This window comes from Pelecanus crispus, chromosome 2 (genome assembly GCF_030463565.1).
Source record: "Pelecanus crispus isolate bPelCri1 chromosome 2, bPelCri1.pri, whole genome shotgun sequence".
In the NCBI taxonomy this organism is placed as follows: Eukaryota; Metazoa; Chordata; class Aves; order Pelecaniformes; family Pelecanidae; genus Pelecanus; species Pelecanus crispus.
In genome coordinates, this window is record NC_134644.1 from 80,408,205 (window position 1) to 80,435,956 (window position 27,752).

The 27,752-nt window shown below is 41.6% G+C and overlaps 1 protein-coding gene across 1 annotated transcript; it reads right to left on the bottom strand.

Moving 5' to 3' along the window:
• Positions 1–1,521: 1,521 nt before the first annotated feature.
• On the bottom strand, positions 1,522–25,924 carry RIPK1 (receptor interacting serine/threonine kinase 1). The gene is made up of 12 exons (XM_075705341.1): positions 25,895–25,924; positions 21,180–21,393; positions 19,352–19,505; positions 18,752–18,889; positions 16,123–16,351; positions 15,123–15,272; positions 13,770–13,846; positions 10,450–10,540; positions 7,163–7,726; positions 5,391–5,462; positions 3,043–3,195; positions 1,522–2,142 (listed from the first exon to the last, which is right to left on the bottom strand). The coding sequence occupies exons 2-12, from the start codon at positions 21,329–21,331 to the stop codon at positions 1,856–1,858; spliced, it is 2,067 nt and encodes a 688-aa protein (XP_075561456.1). The 5' UTR covers positions 21,332–21,393; positions 25,895–25,924; the 3' UTR covers positions 1,522–1,855.
• Between the last annotated feature and the right edge of the window lie 1,828 nt (positions 25,925–27,752).

Below are 27,752 nucleotides of genomic sequence, written 5' to 3' on the forward strand. Positions count from 1 at the left end.
TTCTACTACAATGGTGTCTGCTGTATCAAAGAACAGAAATCCATTCTAACCACATTAAACTGTTAGCTTTTTTTGACAATGATGTGAAGCTAATGAACGCTTACTGCTTTTTCTACAGCATAAAGAATGGCCTGGTCCAAAACATCTGCTGGAAATATTTGTAGATTTGATGGAAGTAGGAGGTATTGTCTTTCATAGGAAGAGTTTGGCATAATTATTCTTAGGGCATAAAAATTTACAGCTCAGTAACTCATCTTTCATAGATCTTGCACACTGAGATTATGTCAATACTAGTAAGACAGAGTGGCAATGAATATTCCCAGGCGCTGGGATACCATCACCTACGCTGCAGAGCTGTTCCAGTGTTCCCTCGCACAAACTTAGTGCTGTGAAATAGCCTTTGCGCAGTATTTTGGAGGTGTAAAGGATCTGCTATCCTGACAGCAGGCAGCGGCACGCCAGTTAACCACAGCACCAGGAATGTTTCCAGGCACATTTAATTTAGTAGTATAAATAGCGCTTAAGAGATTCAGAAACTAGTAACGCTCTGATCCCCCAAAGTGAGTAGGAGAACGGGTCTTCTGTCATGTGGCAATAAGGCACTTCCCCAAAGCTTTCATATTCCTAAGTTTTTACTTTGGATTGCAAAATGACTGAATTTCTTTTTTCACTATTTCATAAAGCAGATGAGAAACTTATCATGTAAAATCTTTTCTACCAAGCAATGGAAGTGTCAAATGCAATATTAACCTGTGAAAGAAGAGTATTTTATCAATTATATACTTTTTAAGTCAAAAATAATTTTTGCTTTTATTCACACTGCTCTTCTGCATAATTCCAGACATCTGTATTTGATAAACATTATAAAAAGATTTTAAAAATAATATCATACTGACTTAGATCAATCTGGGATAGTACCCTTGTAAGTATTGGCACTTCTGGCAAAATTTAAGAGTTGACTTTGTCCAAGTTTTTTAAGGAGTGAGTCAGTCTTTCACATATTACTACTGATATCTATTAGCTTTGCTGAAATGACACACCCTTGTTCAGAACTGAACAAGGGTACCAACATGTTTCAAGATAGAATCTAGACATTTTGTATAACATGTTCTCCTTGAATCAGTGTTACTATTTGTTGTGGTTTAACCTGGCAAGCAGCCAAATGGGGAAAAAAAAGCAAAATTTGTGGGTTGAGATAAAGACAGTTTAATAGGACAGAAAAGGAAGGGAAAAGAATAATAATATACAAAATGTGATGCACAATGAAATTGCTCACCACCTGCTGACCGATACCCAGGCAGTTCCTGAGCAGCGATCGCAGCCCCCCCAGCCAACTCCCCCCAAGTTTATGTACTGAGCATGATGTCATATGGTATGGAATAGCCCTCTGGTCAGTGAGGGTCAGCTGTCCTGGCTGTGCCCCCTCCCAGTTTCTTGTGCACCTTGCGGAGTATGGGAAGCTGAAAAAGTTCTTGACTAGAGTAAGCAGTACTTAGCAACAACTAAAACATATCAATGTTAATCTAAAACACAGCACTATGCCAGCTACTAGGAAGAAAATTAACTCTATCCCAGCCAAAACCAGGACACTATTGCATTTGGTTGTTGTTATCTTTGGACAATCATTTTATTCAGAAGATGCTTATTTTCTTTTATCCTCTGGAAGACCAATTATCTTGACATAAACTTTTTGATTTACTGGAGGTATTCACTGAAAACTGCTTGGCAGAAAAAAATGCGTTCCAAAAAGCCTGTGCAAAATGGAGAGCTCCAGAAAGTCTGCTCAGAATTATTACTTGGTATTGGAAGGTCTTCAGGAAAAAATACCCTCATTTTCCTCCAGTTCTCAGTCAACTTATTCCTCATTGATTTGCACCAAACTAGTAAGGAGATCCAGTCTTTGGCAGCCAAAAAGGGCTTTGGCAAGCTTTCCAACTGTAGCACCTTTGGAGCCTTCCCTCATTACCCACTTAAGCAGCATTTGGTAAACTTTTTCTTTTAGTCCATCTCGTTCATAGTCATGATCAATTTCATCAATCTCGGGATCACTGAAGCCCAGTTTACGAGCACAGTGCTTCCACTGTTTAGCCAACTTTTCTCTCACTAGATTCAGATGTTTTTCAGTCAGGATAGTAGTATCGTCTGCAAAAAGAAAAAGAGTATAAGAAAATGGCATTGTTTAACACTTCTTCTGCTCCTTTTACTATCTCACCTGTCCTCCCCCAACTATTTATTGGTAGTATCTGGAGACAGAAGTCTAGTGATACAATCAGAAGTGACTTTCATGGAGGCAGTATTACCCAATTATGCCAGGAAAGAAACTCCCAGTCGGAACACGTGTATTCACAGGTCAGACTTGCTTTGAGGCTATCATAGTTTGTCACTTAAACCTGCAAAATTGAGAAGCTCCTTCCTAGAGTTCTTATACAGCTGACTGATGCCTGTATGACATGTTTTATATTCTGGGACACTACTAATTTGTTTATTTAGGAATACACAGGGATACTTTAATTCAGTATGGACTAACGAAAATAAATCAAACTTCAAAATCTTCCAATTTCTACCTGAATAAAGTGGTCATGGCCCCAAGCCTGTCAGTGTTCAAGAAAGGTTTGGACAATGCTCTTAGCTATGTGGTTTAACTTCTAGGTTTCCCTGTGTGGTGTCAGGCACTGGACTCTGTGATCTTCATGGGTTCCTTCCAACTCAGGATATTTTATGATTTTAAACTACAAGTTGGGTGAGGACCACCAATCCTAACCTTGCTTCTACCAGTTTGAGTGTTGTTATTCTTCTTGTTCCTGATGCATATACATCTATACTCGCATCTAGCGTCTCATAAGAGGTCATGAAACTACAGGACAAATGAGGTACATGGTATTACAGAGCAGTATTAGCACAAACCCTTACTTGTTTTATACACTCTTAAGAATGTAGTAGAAAAGGACCCAAACAGTTATTTCTCGAGTACCAGAGGGAGAAAGCTGTACCGGATAAATATATGGGGAGAATACATCAAAATTAGTGAGATATTTCTCTTACCAAATACACCCATTGCTTCATAATGCATGTAAGCTGCTTCTGTAGCAACGGGAGAAGTGCTGATGTGTTGATTGTGCTCTTCAATCTTCATGTGATTGTAGGATCCAATTTGAATTCCAGAACTGTTACTTATGTTGTATTTGATTGAATCTTCTGTATAAGGGAATTTAACACAATTTTATAAACAACTGCATATGGTTCAAAATGTCAAGAAGTAACATAAGGAGGAGGTAAGGAGGAAGAAGGTTCTGCTAATCAGGGAAGTGATTAAATGGTTTTATTGCATTTAAAGTAGAAATGGCCCTTTACTGGTAACGGTGAGCATATTTTCATTATACAGTGTGATGTAAATGTACTTTAGTGAAAGCCCATCCTATTCTATTCTATAACAAAGTCCCATAACCAAGCCTTACATGCTGGTAGTTACTAGAGTGTAAATAATATTTTTTGCGCTTTACGAATGTGTAGTAGCCGCCTTGTTTTTTGTTGGCTAACAGCTTCGGGAGGTCTTTACTCTTGAAAGCGCTTTTTGTTTAAATCTTAAAGCCTCACTTCTGCCTCTCAGCTTTACTTTTCATAGATGTAAGTTCAGGTTCACAATTATGACTTAAAAGTTCTGTGAGACTACAGGAAGTAATTTCTAGTTGCTCGTAAGGTTTCTATACTCTATGTTATACTATGCTGTCTTGATGGCATCTCTCTGTTTCATAATGTATTTCATCCCTGATAGCTAGGAGTATATTCTTCAGTTGTATCTATTTTCACAGTGAATCACAGTGCACTAATTGCTCAGTGTTCATTTCAACAATGCTTTTTTTGGTTTTTTTTTTTAATTTTTACTTTTTTCTCTGTTCTGTACTTTTCATTCTAAGGCAAGATTAGAATGTTTTCTGAGATACCTTACCAAAAACCACTACTCCTTTATTTTAAGGCCTGAATCCTGAGCAATAAAAATCAATTGCACAGGTAAATTTCATGCACCTCTGGGAGCTTGCATCTGTGGTTTACTGTATGTGATTAGTTAAACACCTGATTTGGTGTCTTTTCCTTACAGTTGTCTGATTTCCATACATAAATGAAACTAAGTGACTATTCTAATCACATTAGGTGACATCAGTTTTCTATCCTCTTGACAATGTTTTCTGAACTCTGTTTGGATCCTCATCCATTAAACATTCTAACTCTAGTTTAAATGGTGAATATCACAACATAGTTCTAAAACTGAAGTACAAATACTTAAAATGATAGACCAAGCTCTGTATTTGATCACCCAAAATGATGGTTAGATGCACAAACATCTTTGTTACACATTCAATTGCAATGTGAAGTGTCAAAATCTATGGTCACGTATGAAAATCTGACTAAATTCATTTAATATTTGTTAACCTGAAACTGCTAGTTAGAAATACTTACATGTATGCATGATTAGTTTCTAGAAGATGCACAAAAGGAATGCATTTTATCATGTCTTAAAATATTATGATTCCTGTATCCTTTCATTTGTTTTGGGTTTTTTTTTTTTTTTTTGAGGTGAAGGACCCAGGAAATACATTCATATCTTTAGCTAAAAAATGAAGAAGTCTCATATGTTTGCTATTTTCTTATCTGGTAACAAAATGAATCTAGCACAAGATATGAAAACATGTACAAATATTAACAGCTAAAGTTACTGTGCTTATAAATCTCCCTTCCCAAGCCTCTACACTTTGCTTGCTTGTCACGTTTGGGTCATCATCTAAAGACTCTAAGGGGCATATAGTCAAGAAGACAGAAACCTGCTGTTTCAAGTTTTCTTTGTAAGTGTAAACCACTTACAAAGTGGACAAGCCTTGAAAGGGTTAATTAAAGAGTTCAGGGTCCCCCAGGCAATACAACCTGAAAGGAGCATAAGACAGTTGAACTGCAAAGACCTGTGCCTCAAGGAAGGCTAATCAACACAACACCTGCAGCTAGAGATTTGCATTAAAAACCCAGAGCAAGAAAGGACAGGTGTCCCAAACGCATGTGTGGTTCAGGAGATGAGTAGAGTCACAGAAACTTGACGTTTAATCTAAGAAAGTGACTGGTTTAGGTGTACAGGAGATCTTACAATGCCTTCATGTTTTTAAAAGCTCTTTTACACAAAAGATGATGTCCTTGATCCATCAAATATGCCATTAAATATGTTTACAGGTCCTGCTAGAGACAGGAATTAGTTTTACATACTGGTACTGAGAACTTCAGCTATGGTTAGAGGTATTGAGCAATAACATAAATTATTTCAAGATCATGAAATTTTTTGCTTTACTGATCAGGATGCAATGCATAGTCTGTTGGCTACCAGGACAGATCCAGGTTACAGCACTTACCTGCGCTTACTCTGGGTGCAGTAGGGTAATATGCAAAAGTCCCCCTTGTGAAAGAAGTAGAATCCTTGTTACCTAAACAAAGAGGAAAACAAAAAAAAAAAAGCCAAAAGCATTAGGTAAATAAAAAGCAAATGTACTTAAAAATGACTGCCATATTTGTAACAGTATGAGTACATAGTTTGTGCTCTTAAATACAAAGCGATGAGAAGCTTTTTAATTAATAGGATTGTATCTCCTTGAATAACTCATAGCAATGACCTTATTGTGGTTTTGCTCAATGACTAATAGCCTTAACCATCCTTGGATCCCAGTGAGGGCAATGGGCTTCCACATGGGTGTATGGATACCTGGCTAGTAGATGGCAGTGTGGGATCACAGCGCACCACAGTTATGGACTGAGCTGCCTCATATCGGGTATTCAAATTGGAAAATTCCAACCTCCCAAGTGTGCTCCTACTGCGACTGACTGCGCTTTGTTTTAGCAGGCTGCTCGTGACCAGCCCTAGCAAAGGCACGGGACACCACTGCATCTTCTGCTGGTGGCAGTAATGTCCGGCAGAGATGTAACTTCCTGCCCAGGGCAGTAATCAGTTTGGATGCCCACAGATGAGCTCTGCAACTCGTGATGGGGCAGTAAGAGTGACTGGGTTATGGTCACCCAACAAGTCAATGGAAGAGCTGCAATGCAGCTCTTGTGCATACCAGTCTGATATCTGCCACACTGTTGCATGCAGCCTCCCTATAATAACCATTTTCTTTCTTTCTTTCAAACAGAAGATTTTACTTTCTTAGTGATGTCAACAGTTCTAATCTCTGCATTCTGATATGACAACTCTCAGATTCATTTCAGTAAATAAACTCACATAAACTACTAATCACAGCCTCTGCATAAATAATTTAACAGAGTAACACTTTTGTGGCATTCTGCCTGTAAGCAGCTAGGCATCCTTGATTTTCTTGTGAGATGATCTGGAAAAGAATGCCACACTAAAAATATCCGATATTTAGTAGGAGCAGGCTAACATACCTCATGCTACCTCTAGCTCCTAAAAGTTACATCTTACAGGCCTCTAGTTGCCGTTTATTTATACTTCTTGCCAATGCTCAGTGTTCTCTTCCTTCTTTGTCTCCTTACCTTTCTACTCCACAGCGTACTAGCAAATACCAACAGAAGCTTCCCATCAGCACCAGGCAGAGCTCTCGGGAGAAACCAGTTATGAGCCTTAGCTCCTTGTTGGCTCCCTGAGCTCAAGTGTCTCTTACCTTGCTGCAAATGAAGCTAAAAATCCCCATCTATTTTCTGAAATGCTACAATGTTGTTTCTGCACAAGCAGAACCTATGGTATGAATGTTACATTTTTGGGAGTCAAGAGTTTTCCTTTGCTGTCCTAGAATGATTGGTAGCAGCTCTTGGTTTTGGTAGGTGCTGTAGCAGTATCTGCTGTCTGCTGTTACTTGGCTAGTAGCTGAAGAGTTAGGCATTGGGTCTCTATTACACTGATACTTTAGAAATGGTTCACTTGAAGTTAACAGCCTGAAATCAGTGAAAGCAGCATAATGAAGTCAAAGCTAGAGCATTTTAGTGACCCAAATTAACTTCAAGCAAACAAAGAGAACCTCATGAAATAAATTCACCTTTGCTGTATCACAGATCAACTGTTAGCAATAAGCAGGTGGTTGTTATATAAACTACAAGACACTCCTAGCCACTTCATTTTTAGAGAGCAAGCGTGTCTTCAGAAACATAGGTGTTGGGGAAGGAAGAATCTCACCTGTTTCTGTGTCGGCATTCTTTGGATACCAGTTTACATTGGTCTGTGGCTGCAGGTTTGGGCTAGATTCAGGCACAGGAGGTTTACTTAGGCTAAAGGTACTGGCTGAACACAATCTATGGAGACCCTCTGTATTTCCCATTAGAACACTGTTAGGGTTTGGCCCATAAAAAATATCTACATTTCCCTGTTTCAGTGCTGTTGCAGCTGGCTGTGGCCAAAAATACGGATTAGTGTTTGATCCTGTTTTTTCAGCTCTTGGATACAGTTCATTCCATTGAGGAGCAGGAGATAGCTTTGCAAACGGATCATGGGAAACTCTTCGTCTCCTTTCTTCCTCTCTCATTTCAGGGGTGTATACTACAGGTGGAAGTGCTTTATCCATCCAGCTCCCGAATACATGGTAGTTGTATTCACGCTGAAGTTTTCTTTCCAGATTATCAGGGCATGTAAATGAGGTCTCACAGCTCTCAACAGGCTGGTTCTCAGGGGAGGCAGCAAACAGGGCTTCGTTAACCTGACTGGTCATGGGACCTTGAGAGCTGTGTAGAGAACTAGGCTGATCTGAATGGGAAGAAAATTAAATATTTGAAATACATCCAAATGCAAGTATATAACTTGTTGCAATGACACTAGAATCTATTAATCTACCTTTAATATTACAGTAATATATAAAAGGTGAAAATATAACATTACTTCCAGCATAAGCTGTGTTTTATTTTATAGGATGCCTTTACTGAGAAGTATTACAGATTTTTATTTAAGTAGTACAGGCTTGTTTAAGCTATTGGTGTCAAAATCTCACTTAGTCAAGTGGTGTCAGAATTCACTGCATACTCTGCTTATATTGACATCAAGTTTTCAACCACTGAAGCAAACAGTTTGTGGAGGCATTTGTAGGGTCTGATTTAATAGTGTCTCCCCACTGGCATTAACTTGGAGTTTAATCAGTGCAAAACTGGAGTGTAACAGGATGGAAAATAACACCACCGTAACAGGTGTTACTTCGTATGGCGCAAATAATTTCTCATTAAAGTCATGTTTGCAAATGATTACGTAAAATATCCCGTCTGGGTATTTCATGATGAATCCTTTTTGTCTAGTTTATTCTTCATAGTCCCAAAGAATACATTTTCACAAGTAACGCCTACCAGATAAAATAGTCTGTGTTATCTATATCTTTCAAACTAATTCTCACTATCAAAGGAAGCTCTACTTCAATCTTGAACTAGATTGAGTTATGATCTGGATCATGCTGCAGCATTCCAAGGCTAAACAAGAATGTAAAAATCTGCTTGTTACTACTTGTTCTTGTGTTTTTAAGGGTAGGACTACAGATGCTTTTGTAAAAAGTTCTGAAAGCTTCACAGTCGTCTAGAAAACACTGTACATTGCCTAAAGCATGGGACTCTTACAAACCACCGTAAAACTGGAAAAAAGTGTATGTATGTGCTTTTATTTATCTCAGATAATGCCAGTGAACTGTTAGTGGTTTGGTTTTTTGTTTTGTTTTGTTTTTTTTTCTTTTTTTTCCAAATTCCATGAATTCAGTCCATATTAGGCAGGAACAAAACTAGTTCCTTTTGATGGCTGTATATTAGTACACCTTCAGTCTGACTCGCTCTGCTTCTTTGTTACCGCTACTAGAGAGGGAGTGGGAGGAATAAGCTAATACAATAATACAACCTTATCAAAAGTGACAGCTATTAGCAATTCAGTATTAGCATAAACTATATGGCATCCGTTCTCAAGGCAAGCTTGAGATGTATGAACACATCCTGTGGGATATCTTTCACTGCCACTGTCTGAGTAACACCCATTGACTGGAGAAAAAACCCTGACTTTGACTGACAGGCTGTCAACATAGTATCTTTCTGCAGTGTAGATTCACAATGAAGCCTTTCGTATTAAAAACAAAAGCGCATCTTTAATCTGCTGCAGTTATATGTGATTATTTCTGCTAGGGAAATGTAATTATACTCATTTAAAAATATAGCAGTGGGGCTGCCCTACTAAGTCCATCTACTGAAGAACAGTTATGACAAATGTAGCTTTGGGGAAGATTTATTAGTTGCATGTTACGGTTTAACATTCATTTAATAATGTCTTTCAAATGGTGTGAGCAAACTTAGCACGATTTTATTTCTACTGAATTTGATATTGTTGCTTGTAAATCAGTGTTGCAAATACGATCCTATATCCTTTGCCATTAAGAAACTTTTGGTAAAAGAATTCCAGGTACACATAGGACAAGAGGAAATGGGCTCAAGCTGTGCCAGGGGAGGTTTAGATTGGATATTAGGAAAAATTTCTTCACGGAAAGAGTAGTCAAGCATTGGAACAGGCTGCCCAGAGAGGTGGTGGAGTCACCATCCCTGGAAGTGTTCAAAAAAAGGGTAGATGTAGCACTCTAGGACATGGTTTAGTGGGCATGGTGGTGTTGGGTTGATGATTGGACTGATGATCTTAGAGGTCCTTTCCAATCTTAATGATTCCTAGTTTTTACTTTCATTATAAATAATCCAGCCACCAAGCCAGGAAACATGAAATTGCTACTCTGCCCTTAATTGGTTTAGTGGTGGACTTGGTAATGTTAGGTTAATGGTTGGACTGGATGATCTTAAAGGTCTTTTCCAATCTAAACGATCTATGATTCTACACTACTATAAGACTGTAACTATATCATCATGTATTAGTGAGACAGCTCTATAAAACCATGAAACATGCAACTCGTCCAAGATTTGATAGAAAATATGACAGAAAGGAGAGAAAATTCATCTATTAGTGCTCCTCAGACAGATTGCATAGAGAGCAAGATCATAAACAAAGGAATACGTTACAATTACGCACCCTGGTCATATTCAGAGCATTCATAAGAAAGGCTGGCGTGGGAAAAAGGGAAGTCTTCATGAAATCAAAGCCTACAGACCAAGCAGTTGGCATGACTAGAAGGATGGGAAGAAAGATCAAGTATGAAAAGTAATTATCAAAGTGACCATTGAAAAGTCTAATGTTAAACAAAATTTTCAGCATGGGAGAGGAAAGCAGAAGAGTGTAAAATGAAACAGGTTCAAACTGTAGATTGTGGAAAATTTGAAACAGTAAGTATGGCTTTTGGGAGCCTGGGAGCAAATTTAATCTTTTGAGTGATTACAGTTCTCTCTGAAGCACTGAATAATTGAGTCTCTTCCTAACCCCTTAATGGTAAGATTACTTACTTTGTACGTGTACACAACTTTATTTTTGGCAGAATACACAGAATAATCATGTGCTAGTAAGTGACTTACCTACTTGACCATTACTGGTATCTTCTGCTACAGCATCTATTTGAAGGGACTGCATCCTATTCAGCAGTTCATTTGACTCGGGACACATGTTCTGCACGTAAGAAAGAACAAATGATCAAGTTAGAGGAAAAAGCTTAACCAAAGGGAGTACCCATAGAATAGGAAAAAGCACGGGTTCACAGTGAAGTGATGTGGATGAACAGATTCCATGAATCTGTGGGAGGAGATCCCATGCTCTTAGAGGGAGCACAGCCTGACAGAAAATACCCATTGCTTTGCTACAGATGGGCAAAATCTTTTCTTCAATGAAGGGATGAAGGACTGCAATGCAGCTGCAGTATATAATACTCTGAGTTGGCCAAACAATATCCTTGGCTACATGAGTATGAGCTTAATCCAGACAGTGGTTTTGGATTGTCTGTCTTGTACTTTAATAGACTTTCTGCAAGCAATCTCGGTGAGAGGATGCTGCTGAGCTAAAGGTAGCAAACGTGCATCTTGGTTTGTGGATCTATATTTAGAAAGTATGTTCATCAACAGGGAAGAGGTGAGGAACAAGACTTACATTCAGGTATGGCCACACTGACTTTTATGAAGAGTATTAGGAAGAAGGAGGTCAGAACAAATCTTCAGAAAGATGCAGTACAACTTCCTTTCCGTAAACCTTCATCCTCCTGTAAACCCTCATCCTCACCTCACTAGAGTGAAGGCGAAATCCATTTCCATTCTATTCTTTTGATGTTTCTATTATTCAGACTTCACTGGAAGTCAAAAATTTTTTTACCTGGAAAAATTATTTCTGAATTCCCTCCAGTGCTTCTTACTCGTAAAATAATTTCTAAAAGGAGGGTTTGTGCTTTTGGTTTTTCCGTGTGTGGGGTTTTTTTTTTATTAAACCCAAGAAGTACTTTCACAGATTAAAGACCAACAACTACTATCTCTTCCCAAAAAATCTACTTCCTTCCAAAAGCAAAAGATGATGTTCTAAAGCACACTACAGCCTTAGGTTCTTAGATTTTACTTGAGTAATTAAACTGCTTGAGCAGGGGGGTTGGACCAAGTGACATCCAGAGGTCCTCTCCAACCTCAACCATTCTGTGGTCCTTTTAGTTAGGAGGCTGTGGACTCTGCTTCCATGATTGCTAGTGGTGGGGGGGAAAAAAACAAAAGTGTATGCCCAAACCCTCTAACTCATGTTGCTACTGAAGCTGTACTAGTAGTTCACCTCATTGACTTGCCTTGGATGCTGTATTCACATTCTGTGCCCTGATCAGAATGGATGCTTTCCTTCCTGAGAAAGTGATAAGACTCATGGCCCATTTTCTAAGTAGTCCTTTGGTCCCTATGATTTGAGAGGTATATTTGCAGAGAGCTAATGCAGCTAGTATAATTGGTCATGATCCAAATTTGGGGCCACTATCATAAATTAGATATAGATACTTCACATCATGAGTTAGTTTGGTCAAATCAGTCCATGAAATTTGTTTCATCAGTTTCATTTTGCAAAACTCTATTGCTTTTTTGAAGAGTCACTGGTGCTTCATAAACATCACATGTTATCTAAACCAGAAAGTTTCATTTCCACAATTGTAGACTTGGTGACAGAAGGAAGCACTTTCAAGAAAACTGTAAATGAATGGTTTCACAAAGGAAGTTGTTTTTCTTAGTTAAAATAACTGGGTATGTACTCTTCTGAACCTCACTTCATTGCAATGATTAAACTCCTAATGCCAGGACTTCTCACCGATAGCTGTCAGTACTACTGAAGTGAGTAAGTTGATAAAATCTGTGAAAAAAAGGTTCCATAATCAGCCCAATTGTTCAAGAAGTTCTTGTTCTCTTATTTTCAGTCAGGAAACAATTCTTTTTATCATAATTTATAAACCTACAACCAGAAAAGTAAGAGAAACCAACTTGGACACTCAGGAAAAACACCTGATTTCAAATTTTCTCTGTTGTTATTACTGCAGTATAGCTGATCTCAAGCAGGCTGGGACTCGTTAGACACTGCCTGAACGCAGGACAAAAATTACAAGAATTTACAGAGGTTTTTACACTTACTCTAAATCAGATTCTGCCACTTCTGAATCTCTAGGAATAACATTTTATTTCATGAGTGAGACTTACTGGATATATGAGGAGCTCTTGCAAAGTATTATCATAGAATCAGAGTGTCACTCAGGTGGGAACAGACCTTGGGGGACCTCAGTCCCACCTCCTGCTCTAAACAGGGTCACCTATGGGATCAGAGTTGATAGCTCAGAGCTTTGTGCAGTTGGGTTTTGAAAACCTCCAATGATGGGGACTGGACCACTTCCTCAGGTAACTTGCTCCACTGCTTGGCTGTCCTCATGGGGAGTTTTTTCTCTTACTCCAGTTTGAATCTTTCTTGTTTCAGGTTATGTCCACTGTCTCCTGTCCTCCTACTATGCACTGCTGTGAAGAGCTTGGCTCTGTCTCCTCAATAAACTCCTCATAGATAGGGGCAGGCTGCTATTTATGTCCCCTGGAAGCCATTGCATGTCTGGGCTGAAATAGCCCCGGTCCCTCAGCCCCACCTCATATGGCAGAACTAATAAGTGCTGAGTGGATCTGCTCAGTCTGCTGCCTGTGGTGCTGCTGGTACAGCCCAGGACGCTGCTGGCCTTCCTGGCTGCCAGGCAAGCTGTGGCTGGTGCCCAGGTCACTGCTCACCACCACCCCCAGGTCCTTCTCAGCAGCGTTGCTCCCCAGCCAGGCAGGCCCCAGTTGGCACTGGTCAGGGGTTATTCCAGGTGCAGCACTTGCATTTGTCCTTTCTGAATTTCACAGGGTTTCTGTCACCCCATTCCTCCAGCCTGCAGCTGGCAGATTTGCCCTTGTGACTGTGTTGACTGGTCCTCCTAGTTTGGTGTCACCTGCACACCTTATGAGAATACGCTCCATATATGACTTCCCTGAGGTCACTGATAAAGGAGTAAACCAGGGAAGGTCCCAGCACAGTAGACCCCCTGCCCTACTGCAGTTCTTACTGGCCTCCAGGTGAAGTACGACCCATCAACCGCTACCCTCTGAGACTCACCATCTTTTTGCCCCTCCAAGTAACATCCATACTTGGATACAAGAATCTTTTCGGAGACAGTGTTGAGTATCTTCCTAAAATTAAGGTAAATGACATGTGCTGCTCTCCCCTCATTCTCAAATCCAGCCATTTTATCACAGAAGGAAATCAGGTCAGTCAAGCATCGTCAGTCTCAAAGTGGCAGAATCTGGCCATAACTGGGGTTGGGGAGGTGGTATGTGGGGAACTGACACTTTAAAATGCTTAACAAGTTACTCACTTTTAACTTCTTCAGATCATCTTCAATATTTTTTCCTAGATTTTGATAGTAAAATGGCTTGTATCTTTGACTAATTTCTGCAAAGAGAAAAGAACTAAGTGAAAGTGGTTTTCAGTGGAAAATAAGTGATTTATACTGTTAACAATTTTGATGGACAAGGATTGACTAAAGACTTGTATGAAGTCAGAAACAGGAAAATTATACATACATTTGGAATTTGTTCACATGGCTCATTTAGCCTTAATATAGTAACAAGAACAGGATGATTTCTAGGGATTTTTTTTTTTTTTTTGCTGTACTTGTATTACTTTTAGGGTGAAAGATCTGTCTATGATCTGTGGCTGACAGCACCTTGACTTGACTGGCCAAAAGACTGGTTGCCACATTTTAAGGAATAAGATATATTAAATTGCATTCAGCTATTTGATAAACAACTAGCCTGTCTCTGCTAAAGATGGAATTACTGAATATTCTACTAACATAGTAAATATTGGTATTTTGCATATGGGAAAATGAGAAGCTAAGACCAAGTGCAAGCATAAATTCAATCCATTAGCAGGTTAAATGTGGAAATAGTAGATGGGCTCCTCCTGGTATACAAATTTCCTCTGAGTATTTAAGTACATGCCTGTTGTATATGAAGCTCTTGGTGCCCCTATCTAAATCCAAACCATTTCCTGTTATGCGTACAGGTTTTTTTGTGGGTTGGGTTTTTTTTTTTTTGCTTGCTGTTGTTTTGGGTTTTTTGGGGTTGGGGTTTTTCTGGTGGGGTGGGTTTTTTTTTTTTTTGGGCACTACATGCTGAGACAGAAAGAAGAGACAGGACAAGATAAAGAATTTTGACTTATTTGCTGAATGCTTTTAGTCTCCTTCCCAGACCATTCAGTCAAGACTTTTACTGACTGTAACTGTTTTGGGATCTGACCATATGAAAGGATGATGAGCTAGTCAAAGGCTGTTGCATTGCTCATGTAAGGCTAAACTGGGACAGCTTTTGATGCTAGTTTTGATAGGGTATTTTCTCAGTCATACCCAAGATATGTTATGTCCCTTGATGTTAGCTTTTCTGTAAATTTCAGCAGGAAGATTATACTATGCTGAAGATAAATTATCAGCAGGTATAAAGTGTCTTAGCTCAATCCACTCACTAGTATTTCTCAAATCTGTAAATGTTGGACCAGATCCCATTTTTAGTCAGGGTACAGGGAGCATGCTTTACTGGGCATGTGAATTGGTATTTCCATTTTCAAAGCAAAAATTTGTATTTTAAGAGGAAAACACTCAAGTTCATTTTGCCACATTACAAACTATTGATGGACATGTAACAAAAAGAATCCCAAAGCAATGCCTTACCTGCAAAGGTTGGCCGTTTCTCTGACTCTTGCTCCCAGCATTGTTTCATTAAGTCAATAATTTCCACTGGACATTTATCAGTGATCTCCTCTATGTCTGGTCTGTTTCCGTTAATGATGCCAAAGCAAATCTGGGCTTCATTTATACCATCTGAAAAATAGAATTTCCTATCAGATCCTGATCATGGGTTTTGCTACCTTTCTGTAGGCAAAAGAAATAGTGAAGAAGCTCCTTGTGCATTTGTGGATATGTAAAAGAAGATTTCAAAGAAAGGTGTCTGATTTACAGCTACAAATCTCTCACGTCAGTGAATCTGAATCCACTGCCCTAACTTCCACGGATTACAGATTTATTTTAAAATTAACGGATTTACTTTTATATGCAAGACACGCCCAGTGTGAGTATCGGGGACAGATCTAGCTCTCTAGAACCTGAATCTCAGTCATGCTCTGCACTGGGTACGAACACAAAGATGGCCACACAAGCAACATTTAGCCATTTAGTGAGCAAAAAATCTATTCAAAATGATAAACACACTACTCTGGGATTCCACAGTCTGCTCCTATTGCTCTACATGAGCACATTACTGCTTGTTGAGAAGTTAGCACCACACAGCTGAGAAGTGGTAACTGGCTGTGTGACCATTCCTGTTAAAAGAAAAACCACATGTAACTAGCCCACCTTAGGAAATAGCATACATCAAAATCTCCATCCTGACCTGCCCAAAGTTTGTCTAACTTCTGCTGCTGAGTGCAGGTTTGTGCCCACACCATGTGGATGTGAATAGATTGGGCTTATGCCTGCATTTCAATTCAGATGTTCTTGTCCATGCTTAGAAGCCAGGAATGATGCACCTAATGCCTCTTACTGGCCATGAGGTGCCTAACAGGCACTATTCTTGGGCATAGGCGATTTAATCTACTAATCTTAATTTTATAACTTTAAATGCTGAACATTTGTACCTTAATTTTGTGATAGAGTCCTTTTGGAGGTAACTTACGTTCATATGGCTCTTTGTTAGCAAAAATCGCCCAGATCACTATGCCGAAGCTGTAAACATCTGATTTTTCCACAGGTTTTACATTAACACAGCGTAAATGCTCTGGGGCCATATAGAAAAGAGTCCCAGCATTGTTCTGGCAAGTGCTCTTGATTTGCTTCTGTCGGACAGTCTCTTCTTGGGTCAGCCGACTCCAGTTCTTAAAGGAGGCAACACCGAGATCTGCAATCTGAAAAATGAGACACATCAGAGCTAGTGCTGTGATGAAGAGGAGATAAACAAGTACTTCATGCAGTGCTCAATTTTATAACGAATAGCTGGTAATAACTTATCTAAAAATGAAACACTGCAAAAAATGCAACTACAACAAATGAAAACAAACTATTTGGCATTTTATGGTTTGTTTTTTTTTTTTTTTTCCCCCCTAAATAAAGTAGCACTGCCAACTGGGAACCATTAGGCTGAACCTTGATTATTAACTTAACCCCACTGGGAACAATCACACAATGTAAGGAAAAAAGAAGTTTGGTTTTGCTCATATTGACAGTCATGTTCAAGATCTGCTTGCAAGTGCTCATGGCAGAACAGAAGATCCATATGAGAAGAAGCTAAGATTCAAATCCAGAAGTAATCTATGAGATGGGTAGATATCCTTCCTTCCTCACTGCCCTTTGCATTTAGATTCCATTTGACTCAAGTTCCTTAGATCTTCCTACAGAAAGGGGGAAGAAGAGGATCTAAAATGATGTGATGTGTATGGCAAAGAGACATGGAAGAGGATAGCATGGAATAAGTTAAAGCAGGGATACCTGGGTACTGTGCGCTTGACAAGGTGACGTTACTGAAACCTTAGGGTACAGTTGTACAACTAGACTAATGGCTGATGGTCAAGAAAGTAATCCTTCCCTCCTTTCCCCACAGCCTCCTGTTATGTGCTCCCTCTGCTTCTCCTGTTCCAGCACTGATGCTTACTTGACACTGGGAAGACCTAGTGCAAGGAACTCAAATGGCTTGCTGAATCAAGTGCTTCCCCAACAGAAGGGCAGCACTGCCAACAAGGCAAATTGTAATCTGCTGGTTTGGCTTCCTAAATCGGGGCAGGGTGGTCAAATTACCATCAGTGCTAACACAAGGGAACAGGAAGTCAACAGGAAAGGAACAAGGGAAGAAAATGGGACTGCCTCTCTTGGCCACAGCCAGCTGTCAAACTGAGTTGCGTAACCCAATCACTTCAGATAAAACTGAGGTCACACCTTGCCTCACTTCTAACTTGATTTTCTTTCCTCTCTTGTTGCCTCTAACTACCTTATTGTTCCTCTTGAGTTTCTGAAGGTTTGGGCTAAATTTTGAGGTGATGTATCCAGAGGAAGAGGAAAATGTGACAGCTTGCTGAGGAAGTAGGAGTCCAAGTTCATATCTCCAAGTGAGAGGAGGTCTAATGTGATAGAAGAAGATACAATATAAATCTTCCTACATTTGCAGTTTCCTAGAACAACTATTTCCCTTTATAAATATTGGCAAAGTTAGACACATTCAAGCAGATAAATCATACTACTGCCTTAAATGATACTTTTGATCAAGCTGCTTAAGGAAGGCTGATCTGATTCTGAATTTGATCCTGGGTGCCAGTTCAGTTTGTCATGCAGTGTGATGATAGCCTAGTTTGGTATAGCCTAGTTTGGTACTGTCCATACAAGCAAGCTGAAACCCAAAAAACCACCCAATTTACATTTAAAGTAGATCATGATTTTTTTTCTTTATGGCAAAAAAAAAATACAGTTTATAAGTCTTATCTGCAAGCTGCTCATGCTGCACTAGAACTTGCTACTACATTAACCTTGTCAAACCACTTCTCACTAATATATATGTGAGAAATATCAAATGACAGAGCTCTACTCACAGGAATTTATTCTGCAGTTTCATACTCTAATGGGGTGATTATTTCAGCAACTCACCTTGACGAGGAACAGGACATTTGATGAGGACTGCTGCTAATTCTACTCAGATTTATTCAGCAGCAGGCTCTGCATCTATGTGTCTTCATCCAAAAGCCCACTAAAGTTAATAGAAGGGCTTTCGAACAGGCTTATAAACCATTCTTTGAAGTAGTCTCCTGCTGCTTTTTTTGTAGCTGCTGGCTGTCACTTAAAAATGATGACTAAGGAAAAAAAGAGGGATAAAAAAGAGGAAAAGATAATAGGCAAAAGAAGGAAAGGAATAAAAAGGAGGAGGTAAAGGAAGGAGGAGAAATTACAGCAATAAAGGACAAAAGACATGAGCCATAAGACATTTTATTTTGTTTCAATCTCTGCATGTTAAGGCTTGTTTCTTCTTTCTAGCTGTTTTGTTATTTGTAGTTCATTAATTCTCAACAATATTATTCATTTTTTATTACCCTTAGTGATTTTTTTTTTTTTTTTTCACAGATGGGGGGAAGATTATACAAATCTCAGGCTCAGAGGTTTTATAGGCCATTATACTTCAGTGATCCACTGCTAACACTGTATTAGTGATAGCTCGCTAGACTACAAAGGGGTTCATCTACCAATCAGGAATACTAACCAGTGCAGCTGAACTGGGTTCTTCAACACAAATCATCAGCTTTCTCCATTTACATTCTAACAAGTACCTTAATGTGGAAGTCTGTGTCCACAAGGATGTTTTCTGGTTTTAGGTCTTTGTGTACGAAGCCTTGCTCATGCAGATAAAGCATTCCTTCTGTGATCTCCAGCACAAAACGCCCTTTCACTGTCAAAGGCAGTGAGAGCTAAAATAAAGAAGTACCATCTATTAAAAAATGCTACTACAATCATCAAATTAAAAAACAGTCTCTAAAAAAGTTTCTTTCTCAGTCCCAAGAGCACCTCTGCTAAAGCCAGGGTAAAAAAGAACCAAGGTCCTTCTTGGATCTAAATTTTCACATTGAAGTAATTCTAGAGTCACTCCATATTTACAAAAGCGTTCTTTAGCAAATTCTCCCCATATCTCCACAAACACTCCAATAACTCTGAACCTATAACTGTGGTCTGCTCCTCTGTGATGTGCAGAAAAGCCACAGCTATCCTCTGCGGTCTCTAGAGAAGGCAGGGCTGCCACTGGCTCTTTAATACAGAAAGGAGAGTGAGAAACTAAAGACTCCATTCTTTGGAGACAGCAGTAACACCCTGTCCCTTTCAAGCATCTTATCAACCCTAAGGAGCGTCATGGGATGAAGCAATTCACTGCTCACTTTCTGTAGCACTTTCATCATGTTCCCCCGGTCCACATACTCCATCACAAGTGAGTAGTTTCCATCTTCCAAAATTATACCTAGTAGTTTTACCACACGGTCATGCTGCAGTCTGCGCATAATCCTGCCTTCTTCAAGGAGGGAGGCATTATATCTGTAAAACAGAAATTATGCTGAACTTAGGTGCCAGGCTACAAAGAACAGAGGGATGAAAATGCTGTTGATTCGCAATGAAAATGATAGCCAAAAATGTCAACATCCCTAGAGCCACTGTAAGATGAACCGTACCTTCAGCTGGTTTTGAATAAACACAGCTTTGCTCACGCCAGGTTATATTCTCTAAGTCTCAAATGCCTTGCACAGAGACTGTCTGCTCAGCCTGATTTTAAGGCCTGCTTTTCAGAAAGTGCATAAGTGTTCTTTTTGTAGGTGCGCTGCTGGTTGTGTATGTCCAAATCCCTAAACTGGGGTGGGATCAGGACAGGACAGGGCAGGGCAGGGCTGAAAGAGCCCTTGGACAAGGAGGATCAAGACACACTCCACTACCTCTTGTACAGGAAACTATACAGGTCTCTTTCCCAAAGGGCTGGTATTCATGTTCACGTTCAAAATGGATTTATTACAGAGGATCCACCCACATACTGGATGGTGATAACATTTACGAATTATTACTGTTTTAGGATGAATTCAAAGCCTAACTCTTTACCTGGGCCTCAGTACAACCCATCAATAGTCACAGGTACACAGCTGGGAGCTCACTAAGAGTGTTAAAGAATGATGGTACCCATTATATTGAATAGTCTTCTTTCTACTATTGCTTCTGTTCTAGTCACCAGGCAAAAGGATGTAAGAAAATCTTGCGACTATGTTGCTTACTAATGCTTTCCTACCTACCCTGTGACTTAAAAGGAAACTGGTTTCTCCCTCTCTGTTCCTCTAGCACTAAAGAAAGTGGCTGTTTGTTTGCATTAGCCTCAGTTGTAAATTTGCTTAAGACTTTTGGTTCAAGACTTTAAGGAATAGCAAACTTATGAGCCCGTGTAGGGAGCAAGTAAAAACACAAACCCAAAAATAAACCAGGCAGGCTGTCCATTTTAACTATGTTCATCCCAAACTGTCAGTGCAGTTTGCAAACTACTAGAATCTCTTAATTCGCTTTCCACTGACAAAATAAAAACTCAGTTAAATTATTCATTATAACCCAAACTAGAAGAATGTGGATTTTTGTCTCTCTCTAGTGGATGACTTGTGGGAGAGTTCTAGGATTGTTATGGCTCTGAGGTAGTAGAGCTGCAATGTGACCTGAATCCACTGAAATCAACAGCTAATTCAATCCTTGAATTAAATCAGTGGGCTTGGCTCACTCTGCTTGTTCTCAAGGGAGAGAGGGTTACATTCTTGGTATTATACACACGGGGTTGGAGCTCATGTGTGTTTAGTTCCTAGTGGACATCTAAGGTTGGACAATTCTATTGAAAATTGATGTGCAAGCTTGAAAATACATGTGCCCTCTGAGTTCCTGAATTTCCTTAAGTGTGCAACAGTCCCCTTGATTCTTAACAATTCACAGCAGTGCTCACCTTGCAATAGAAAACAGGAATTTCACTGGAACAATGAGCTAAAACTAAAAAAGTTGGCTTGTGAGGAAAAAAAGGAAAACTTGCAGGACAGCTGCTACTATTGTCTTGATGTATTTCCCCCACATACAGTAACTCCAGAATCCAAAGATCTGAAATTATTACACTTTATTTAGATTCATCTCCATTGAGTTGAGAGGATTCCTTAGACTAACTGAAGATAAAGATCAGAATTAAGATCTGTAACTTACTCAGTGCGCTGGGGTCCTGTATACACTTTTTTTAATACTACATATCCATGTTTCTTGTGAAAGCATAAAGAAATTGTTCCAAATCCTCCAGCGTCTAATTGTTTTTTTTCAAGCAAATCCTGGGTGTTCATGTGGATGTCTTCCAGAGACATGTTTGCAGTCTTTGTGGCTTAGCAATTAAAAAAAAAAATCAAGTATTCTAGTTCTTCTGGACCTGTAGTATAAAGGAGGAAAAAGAAGAGTCATTATCGAGCATTTAGCTGTTCCACTAAATCAGCGTCTATGTAAGGAGTGGGACACAAGTGTAGACTCTTGTGATCCTTATGAACAAAGGGCCTCAGTTTGAAACCAAAGATGCTGTGGTTCTCACAGGATCAGACCTAAACATCACAATGATTTATCCTGTCAACCCATTACACTTACACTAAGTCAATGTAAAACCATTTCTTCACCTGAGGACCTCAAAGTGCTGTTAATAAATAGTTTGTTATCCATGCAATATGCAGTAGATTGGTACTGCCCCTACACTTCACATGTGCAAAAACTGAAACCCAGAAATATCAAGGGCCATGGTCCCAAAGGCAGGTACCACCTAATGATTCTGATAGGTATCTCATTTTCTAAACTGCCTGAACATGGGCCAGTTAGGTGCCCAGATACTTACATAACTTTAAGCCACCTTTTAGGCATCTTTGCAAATCCAGCTCTAAAGGGTTTGCTTGAAGCTTAAAACAAACAAACAGACAAACAAACAAAAGGTTTCTCTGGAGGGTGAAACAAAGAACCCAGCTTCTGTGGGAAACTTACTTTCACAGCTGTCTGAATTTAAGGAGACAAGTGCTAGGAAGGACTGTGGTGGGGATATGAGGCAACTTGTTGCCTGCCCCTCGAAAAGAAGAGGAACAAAGAAATTGTGAAGGCTTGTAGTAACTCCTAAGTGCACCATGAGAAAAAGAGAGCTTGGGGGAGCCCATGAAATGGGTAGATAAGTAAACCCCAGTGGATGCCACAATGATTTTAAGCCTTTGATAAAGCTGTGGTGTTCTATTGCCTAACATGTTTCTCGGGAAGTAAAACCTTACGAGCAGGCTAGACAGCTGGTACCTTTGGCACATGCCAGCAAGCTGCATTGCTAGCAAGGTGCAAGCCACAAGCTCTGTTTTTTTCCTCACTGAACTTTTACCTTAAGCACCTTAGATCAGGTAAGGAAAGAGTTTGCTGAGAAAAGACAAAAGTCCAAGACACTAGCACAGCTGTTCAGTTTCCATTCCTCTTGGGTGACTACAACACAGAAATACAGAGCTGGGAGAAAGGCACTATTTCAAAGTGCCACTATCAGCAACAGTAGATTGGCTCATTTGGGTAATTAAGAGCTCTAAATAGCGTAGCAAAGGGATTCCCAAATTTTTCAGACCAGCAAGTGGCTGCTAACTCCTGTAAACTACTGCACACCTGTATCATCAAATCTGTAATCGAAAAGATTGCTTAATGTTGTTATGAACATCAGCTGCAGCCTAATTACCACAGGCTCTTTCTGGAACCTGGGAACTAAGGAGGTAGTGAAAGTGTCTGTGTAAAGTAGGTGTCTGTGGGAAGAGAGGTGTTTATATGCAGTTTTGGAAATTGTCTGGTCAGTTCAATCCTGACAAGCCAAAATAGGGAAGAGTAAACTTAATTAAAAAAAAAAAAAAGTTGTGCCTGTAGAAGAGAGAAAGCAAGAGCTTCCTCTTCCAAGTGTATATATACTCTTTGGGCTGTTGTTGTATAGACAGGGAGCATCCTCTCTGTGTCTGGAGCAGTGTGTTTTCTTTAGCTTTCCTGACTTTGAAAGGATGCAGATTTTGTTTTGCTGGAGTGCTAGCCTGCATTATGAGCATAGGACTGAGGATATGGCTGCCTTCGTTTAGTAAGAAGGTAAGCTCTGCTGTGCCTAATAATTGTTAGGGGAGAGGAGACTGTTGTGTTTTGTTTGTTTGTTTGTTGTTTTTAATTCCTTTACAGTTAATCAAATAGCTAAGTAACAAGTGACTCAGAGCAGTGCCAAGAATACTCACTGCTGCTTTTGTAGGTGAGCTTTTGTCTCCCTGGAAGTTTTTGGTGATGGTTCTCTGGCTTTCTTGGGGTGATGTTACTGTTGTGCAGATAGAGTGGGTGTCACAGGTACAAGGGCCTGAATTCAGTTGTAAGGCTTTAATGTGTCATGAACTAATATCTTGCTTCTTTTTCCGGGGTCTCCCTTTCAAGAACTGGTTCAAAGTCACATATCTAGGGTAATTTTTCTACATTAACAGTAATTATGCATCTAGGTAGTAGTTATTCTTGTAAGAATTGCAGGTGTTCTTCTTGTGAATGCAAATTAGATGTGTGTTTTTGAATGCCAAATCTCTGAAGTTGCGTTAAGACTATTGATAGCTTGGGGCCGCCACTCAATACCATATAACCTGACAAAGAACAGCCCTGCGTCAAACTGCAACAACATAGGACCTTGTTCCTATTTATGTTGCTAATACCTGTTCCTACCAAGCAGCATGTAATCATTGTTACCAGAAGGCTTGGAAACTCAAAAGTAATACCTTATAATTTCAGAAGTTACTTGCTGAAATGAGTTGGATAACATTCAATAGAGGGAATCTTCCCATAAGATTGGGAGGGAACCCTCCTCCTTGGGCATGCTCTGCTATTAGGATGCTACTACTTTTTTTTGTTGTTGTTATTAAGTAGTGAGGTACCCGGAGTAAAAGCTCTCTGATCTTAAGACTTATTTCAAACCTAAAGTGTTCTGTAGGGTGGATATCACAGGAAAGCAATCTCTAGTCATGTTTTTAAGCAAAGACTACTTATTTTGGTATACTATTTAACGTGAGGTATTGACTGATGTTATCTGGAAATGTCAGATGATAAAAAAATCAAGGAGGGAAGCTCAAAGGCTCAAGTTCATTCCAAGCTTGTTGTTTTTTATTGGGATACATGGCATTTCAAATGTATCCTCAGTAGTTAAGATACACCAGTGCATACGTTACATATCTGTGGTTAAGAGAACAGAAATTTTGTAGTTTGGTTTAGCCTAACCTTACAGAGCTACGCGTACTTCTAGGGTTAATTTGTGTTCTATGAGGTAGCCCTCAGCTGTATACTTCATTGATTATAAAGTAATTTTTTTAATATAGCATTGTGAACATCTGTGTTAGGGTGGGTTCATATTTAACAAGTGCTAACATGTATTATGAAACTTTTGAACACTGCTTGCTAGAAGAGAGGGATTTTTGCCCGCTAATATGCTAGCGTTTTCTTTAGAGAGGGATAAAAGTGTAATAAGTGGGTTTGTGGCATTTTTCTTTCTAACACGTGGTTATGTTCTCCCTCCCCTCTAAGCCCCAAAGGGTAGATAAACTCCCAAGGATCATGACCTGGTCATTAGGTCATATCGGGCCTGATCACCATTCAAAAGCAGTTTACTCCATTCTGACGACCTGATGCTGATCTGATGTAGATCCTGCATAGTCTGCACGGTTCAGGAGGATTGGCGAGCGCATTAGCACGGTAACATGAAAAAAGGTCACGCAGTAATTGCAGCCCTTTTGGCCTAATGATACTCATGGTGTGCAAGTCCTTGAGAGGTGTTACAAGGTATAATTGGAGAAAGTGAACAAGTTTGGAAGCACCGAAACTGGTGGCTGCTTAGTTATCGGTCAGGAACGGAAGGGAATAAGAAACGGGAACCAGAGCTGGTATCACCGATATGGGTAACAGGAGATAACTGGAAGTGTCCCTGCAGCAGAGGACAAAAATACTGCATGTGTGGAAGATGTTTCAAAAGCTGTCAGTGCATCCCAACTCTGTTGCTGTAACTCTCATAACACGCTCCGTCTACACCTTTCGCTTCTGCTGGTTTTTCAGCTGCTGCATCTTTTCACCGAGGAATGATTTTTTTTTTTTTTTTTTTCTTTTGGAAATAGCAAAGAAAATACCCGTGTCAGATCAGCAGCAGGTTACACAAGGGATCCTGTGGGAAGGCGAGGAGGAGCCAAGCCAAGGGAAGCAAAGGTGTTCGTGAAACACCAGTTTCCCCAGGACCCGAGCGGTGGGAGGGGGAAACGCACCGCCAATTTCGGTAGGGCCGCAGCAGAGCGGCGTGGAGGGCGGGAAGGGGACGGGAGGAGGTCTGCGCGGTGGCTTGCACCGGCACAGGCGCGTCCCGCTCGGCGACGTTTCAGGACAAAGCGGTCACAAGGACCGGTGTTCTCCTGCGGGCACGGGCACTGGCACTGGCACAGGCACAGGCACAGGCCGTCCCGCCGGAGGCAGCTGGCTCAGGCCGAGCTCGGCCCGGGGAGGCCTCGGCGGGAGGCGCGGGGCCGGGCAGCCCTCAGGCAGGTTTTCGCTGGCCTAGTTCCTCGTTGGCCGACTTGACATGTCCTCCTCCTCCTCCTCCTCCTCCCGGCGGCTTCCTGCCGCCGAGGCCGCCTCTCCTCGCACGCACCGCTCCCCCGCCGTGCCGCCCCGGGGGACCCCGATCCTCCCCGCAGCGCTGCCGACAGGCGGGAGGGGGGACGGGATGCGCCGCCACCTCGTCCGGGGGCCCGCCGGCCCGGCCCGGGCAGCCCCCCCCGGGGGACCGGGAGCCCGCAGCGGCGGCGCCTTCGCAACACGGGTGCGGGGCTTTCGGTTTCGGCGGGGCAGCCCGGGTCCCCCTCCCAGCCTCCCCGGTGCCTTACCGTGGCTGCCGGCCGCTCCGCTCCGTCCTGCCGCCTCCCTCGGGAGGGCCCGGCGGCCTGCGGGTGCGCCCCGGCCGCTCCCTGCGCCGCGCCCCGGCGGCGGCGGCGGCGGAGGACGGCCCGGCCCGGCCCGGCCCGCCTGCTCGGAAGCGGGGGAGGTGGCTCGGGCTCGCCCGAGGGCGCCGCGGAGCTGCGGCTGCTCCCGGGGCTGCGAAGTGACTCGGCCTGCGCGACACAACCCACGCCCTCGGCGGGGACGCAGGGTGTGCGCCCCGCCCGCCCGGGCCAGCGCCGCTGCCTCCCCCTGCCACGGCCGCGGGGCTCCCGGTGCCTGGAAGGAGCCGGCTCCCGGTGCGCTGCCGCCGGTGCGAGCGAGGGGCAAGCCCGGCCACGCTAGCGAGACCGACGGCAAGCGGGGAGTCTGGTGCCTGGCTGGAAATGCCCGTCTCTGTCGTGGTTCTGGTGCCGGAGAGGCAGCTTGTCGTGCGGGAAGGGTGGAGGCAGGAGTTCCTGCGTGTCGACAGAGCAACCGTGACAGGTAACAGTGCTGGGGACAGCTGCAGAAATACGTAACCAAAAAGGAGCGCCGTAAACCATCTAGTCCGTCCTCTCGCGGAGGTCAGGTGTGTATAAGGCATCTCTGACAGATTTTACGTAGTTGGTCATTGTCCTAACAGCAAAGAAGATGCCATAACTAACATAAGTCTATTATTTTTATTAGGACAACTCTTCTAATACAGCAATAACACGTAATACATCTTCTTTACGTAAGACCGATCCCTTCGCCTTTCATCCAGTGCAAAGATGGCAATGAGCGTCTAGCCTCTTTGCCGTGACCTTTCCCGTTCTGGGGAACTGCTGCGTTCCCCGCCGGCGCATTGCGGATGCTGTGGAGTTCGCGGCTCGGTACTACCAGGCGCTACCACAACGGCAACAGCAGATCCATGTGGGAGGGCAACAGCAGCCCGCAACTTGTGTTTAAGGGAGGGAGCCTTTCTAAAGCTGGAGGGCAAGCCTGATAGTGATGAGAGAATGAAAGTGGTCAAGGAGCCTGGTTGTATTTCCTCGTGGAAACTGAGGCTCCAGACTGTCAGATCTGGAAGAAGCACACTGGCCACAGATTACTTGATTTAGTTCATAGAATCATTTAGGTTGGAAAAGACCTTTAAGATCATCAAGTCTAACAGTTCTGTGCTAGGCCCCATCGTGGATTTCATGGATAGGGTTCCTCAGCTGTGGAGGACTTCTGAGGCGATGTTTGTACCTGTCCTATTCCTGCCACATACAAACAAAACATTAGCAAACCAACAAACCCCATTCAGTATTCTGAGGCCTTTGAGATTTACATGGGTGCACTGGTGTGGAACGGTGGTGTATTCTGCGCCTCTGGCCCTCTCCATGTACAGAACTCCTCCTCTGTTTCTCCCTGTGACAGTCAGTATCTGAATTCCTAAACCAGCCATGTACCCTTATCTGCCCTTCAAGGGGAAGACAGAGTCTAATTTGTGCCTTCTGCTGGCCAGCACGTTCATCTGTGAGGGGCAGGTGGCTCCTACCTTCCAGCTTTCTGAAAGGTGTCTCTTTGGAAGGACAGATGGGAAACAGTTGTATGTGGGCAGCTGCAGTTTTGGAGAGGTAGAACAGCCTTGGTGATCACTTTCAAACTTAAATTTTCTCTCTGAGTCTCGGTACAGTCTTCCACACCTCGGTACAGTCTTCCACACCTCGGTGGACAACCTGAACAAATGGCTTCTTTCCAGGAACTCTCCAGAAAATGCTGAGTGCAATTGTTTCCACTCTAAAAAGGGAAAAAAAAAAAAAAAAAAAAAAAAGTTGGCAGTGGAACTGGCCTGTGCCC